The 3,963-nt window shown below is 53.2% G+C and overlaps 1 protein-coding gene across 1 annotated transcript; it reads left to right on the top strand.

The window, feature by feature from the left end:
* The first annotated feature begins 1,591 nt into the window (after positions 1 to 1,591).
* Positions 1,592 to 3,327, top strand: LOC123097807 (low temperature-induced protein lt101.2). Its single transcript, XM_044519635.1, has 2 exons — positions 1,592 to 2,925; positions 3,025 to 3,327. The coding sequence occupies exons 1-2, from the start codon at positions 2,845 to 2,847 to the stop codon at positions 3,106 to 3,108; spliced, it is 165 nt and encodes a 54-aa protein (XP_044375570.1). The 5' UTR covers positions 1,592 to 2,844; the 3' UTR covers positions 3,109 to 3,327.
* The last annotated feature ends 636 nt before the right edge of the window (positions 3,328 to 3,963 follow it).

Raw genomic sequence — 3,963 nt, forward strand, 5'->3', positions numbered from 1 at the left:
GAAATGATATTGAACGTGTTCGTGGACATTTGGTGATGTTCGTTTAGTAAAAGTTGATGGAGTTTCCCTCAAATTAGACCTGTGCATGGAAAGGCCGGCCCGGAGGCCCGAGCCTGAAAGCGCGGCATCCGGGCCAGGCTCGGGCTCCATTTTTCCCCGAAGCCCAGCCCGAAAGCCCAAAAAAGCCAAAACCAACAACAAACATATATTTTATTCAAAATACAATATGTTATATTATTTTAACCTTGAATATAATCATTTTAATTGAAAAATGTCACTGTTCATATGTTTCAGGTCGGGCCGGGCTAAGCCCGGGCTTGGGATTTTTGCTTCGGGCTTTGACAAGCCCGCCTAAAACCCGGTCTGGCCCGGGGTTTGATCAGGTTTACCTCAAATCACCACTTGGTGCTCGCTGAGATCAGATTCGGCACTGGCCCAAAATGCGGGGAAAGCCATTGACTTGTCGAACAAAACCTGCTTTATCACGAAAAATGTAGACAAGCCACTGTCACACAAACGCTTATACTAGCACAAACTAAAGCAATGCGCATGGACGACCTTCTTTGAGTCACGCTTGTACCACACGAAGAACAAAAATAAAAATCAGCCCAAGTGCCGCTCTCAGTCTCAGCCAACTCGTATTTTCTTCTTCTGGCCGGTTGGGACACAACCTCTCCGAAGCTCCCTCGCGTCGTCTCTCCGAGGCGACCCAGGGGCCCCAAATCCCTCCGCCGCGGCCGGCCATCTGCTTCTCCCCTGCCGCCGCTGCCGCTGGCCCTTGCCGCGGTGGCGGCGGGCCCCATTCCTCAAAGGGGAGGGGGACCTCCGGCCGATGCGTGAGGCGCGGCGGCGGATCTTGGGCCCTGCGGCGGCGGCCTCGGTCTTGGCGACGACGGCTGCTGCGGCTGCTTGGGCGGCGCGGTGGTCGGGCCTGGGCGCGGTGCTGCTGCGGCCGTGCTGGGTGCTCGCGGTGGAGGAAGCTCGGTCCTCCTGCTGCGCGGCGTTCTTCGGCGCAACGACTCCGACGACTTCGCGGCCTTCCGTCGCCAATGTCCTTCTCCAGCTGGCCTAGGCGGGGTGGCAGCCCCCTGGTCTGCGTGTGCGAGCTCGTCTCCGTGGCCGGCTCGTCGATGGAGTTGCCGGCTCGTCGGATCGGCGTCGGCCGGATCTGGCCGGCTGTGGCCAGTTTAGGTTGTCTGCGTCCGTGGGTTCTGCCATGACTGGGAGCTCTGTTCTCCGGTGTGGGGTGCCCGTGCAGTGGTGGTGGATGCCAGATGTTGGATCTGGCTCATCTGTTTTGGCAGACAGACGACGAGGGAGGAGGTGGCTCTGGCGTGGCGGTGGCGTGTTCGCTGCGTCGGAGGTGTGCGGGCCAGCGGAGTGCTTTGCGTGGGAGTGTTGTTCGTGCTGCTCCAGGCGAAAGCCTAGCCGATGCTTGATCGAAACTGCTGTGTGGACGACAACGTGCTTGCACGACAGTGAGACGACGGGCAATCCAGCCGTCAACTACGGTTTGATGCTATGCATGGACGATCTGATAAGTGCTGTCGTCCACAAATCGTCCGTCAACATCGTGTGCATAGCAGCACTGATGCTTGATGGCCGGCGGCGGCAGCGCCCGTGGGTGTCGCTTTCCTCCTTGGAGGCGCCGTCGAGGAGTTTTTGCACTTCCTCAACTCTCGGGTCAAGATCTACGGGCGAAAGTCATGATCCTGTTCGATCGGGCGGCGGCGGCATCTTCAATGTCGTTTTCCCTCTTTGGGGCGCCGTCTTGGAGATCTTGGCCCCTTTTGTGCTTCCTGCAGGCTGGACGTGCGCGGCATCACGGTTGGCTAGGTGTGCAACTGGTGATGCGTGTGGTTGGCGTTGCGACTCGTGTGATGACGACGATGATGGCGTGCGAAGCTAGGTCGTTGCTTGCCCTTCTGATGTCGATGGTCCGGTGCGCCAATGGGTGTGCCTATGCTGGCTTCTGGCTGTGACAGAGAAGTCGGAGCTGCGTGCAATGCCTCTGCGGCAACGATGACTCCATGAGGGCGGTTTTCAGCGGGCGGTGCTCTCCGGATGATGCGCTGGACTAGGTCGGTGCGAGGCTTGCAACTTTCTTCTGTGAAGCATTTCAGCAAAATCGGAGCTGCCATGTCCTCGACGCTTCGGTCGACTGTTTGGCTTGTCTGTGGCCAGGTCGGCTGTGTGTGCCCCGTGGGGTTGTATCTGGGTTTTCGCCCGATTTTTCTTTAATTAACCGGGCAAATCTCTTCTTTTTAATCAATGAAAATGGCAAATCTTTTGCCTCTTATCAAAAAAATCAGCTCAAGTTTTTAAGGAAAAGGACGGGAATTGACATCGATGTCGCGCCAGCTGAGAGGGGCGCGCACTGTTGATGGCGTCGGTCGACACGTGGAACAATACAGCAACAGAAATGGCAGGCGAACATGGGACTCACAGAATTGCATGGTTAATTAGTGAAAAAGTTACAGTACAACACCATTCACCGATGTGGTTACCAACATGCATTTCACGCACACCATCGAGAGGAAGGCCACGATTGAGTTTGCCCGCAAGAGTCCTCGTTATTACTTGCCCACTTGTCCCAAAAAAAGTTGCTACGCGGAGTGCAGGTGGCCAAGCCACGTGCCAGGACAGGGACACATACACCACCTACAAAGGCCAAAGCAGACCAGAACAGTTACTAAAAACACCCGAAGTCTTGTCTATATAAACGGACGTGTACACGATCTTGCAATCCAAATCAACCGCCCACCCCATCCAGGCGCTTCTCGCTTTCAGAAAGAGGAAGGACAGAGAAAGAAAGAAGCCAGAAAGCCTCGAGTGAAGTGAGCCATGGCCTCAGCAACGTTCATAGAGGTGATCCTCGCCATCATCCTGCCTCCGGTCGGCGTCTTCCTGCGCTACGGCCTCGCCGTAAGTGGCTACTCTTTATAATTTGTACCTGTTTCGCCGTGCCTTGTTTGTAGTCTCCTATCTGATCTGGTTATTACTGCTGTGGATATGTGGATTCAGGTGGAGTTCTGGATCTGCCTCTTGCTGACCCTACTGGGGTACATACCGGGGATCATCTACGCGGTGTATGTGCTGGTGGCTTAAGCAACGGCCTCTGCTGCAGGGTCCAGGCTTGGACGAGCGAGTCGCTCTGCAAGAGCAACAGGGGCTGTCTTCAGAGGGCATGTGTTGATCAGTTCGTGCTTGTTTATGTATGTATTGATTGAGTATTGTGGATTTTTCTTTCTTTGGAACTCGGTATTGTTGACCTGTGATGTGATAAGTATGTTTATGATCTTAAATTCAAATTATTGGACGTCGAAATGATCCTTCTGACGCAATCGAAGTTGAATGGCACTAGTGCTGAAAGTTTCTCCAAAAAGGCACTACTGCTTGATGAAGCCAGTTTCAAGAGGAACGATGGCCTTACGCAAAGAGGTAATATCACCGGAAGTCATAGAACTTATGTTTAATGCTCAGTTTGATGATAAAACTTTAAAAATGTGGATTTGTGGTTATCCAACTTGCGTTCTGGTGCAAATACAGTCACTTCACTAGTGTACAAATGTATGGCCTGCTCACGTGGTATGCCAGCCTGGGAGGCCCACCTATCAGTGGGTGGGAGTGCATTGGGAGTGCAGAAGGTGTTGTACAAATGTATGGCCTGCTCACGTGGTATGCCAGCCTGGGAGGCCCACCTATCAGTGGGTGGGAGTGCATTGGGAGTGCAGAAGGTGTTGAGTGACACTAGCATGCTGTTTTTTTAGGTTTTTTTAGAAAATTCCATCGCAATTTATTTAACTACGCACAAAAACCCTCAAATATAATAAAAAATAGCTTCGGCAGATGGGGCTCCAACACATGACCCGTTAATTAATTAAACACTCGGATGTACGGTGGTGTTTGGTTCTCTAGTTCTAGGACTTTTTGAAAAAGACTCTTAAGGAAGTGCTTCCAAGA

This window comes from Triticum aestivum, chromosome 4D (assembly GCF_018294505.1).
Source record: "Triticum aestivum cultivar Chinese Spring chromosome 4D, IWGSC CS RefSeq v2.1, whole genome shotgun sequence".
In the NCBI taxonomy this organism is placed as follows: domain Eukaryota; kingdom Viridiplantae; phylum Streptophyta; class Magnoliopsida; order Poales; family Poaceae; genus Triticum; species Triticum aestivum.

Coding starts and splice junctions, on each gene's coding strand:
- LOC123097807 (XM_044519635.1), top strand. CDS start 2,845: ATGGCCTCAGCAACGTTCATAGAGGTGATCCTCGCCATCATCCTGCCT. Junction 2,926..3,024: donor TCCTGCGCTACGGCCTCGCC/GTAAGTGGCTAC, acceptor ATGTGGATTCAG/GTGGAGTTCTGGATCTGCCT.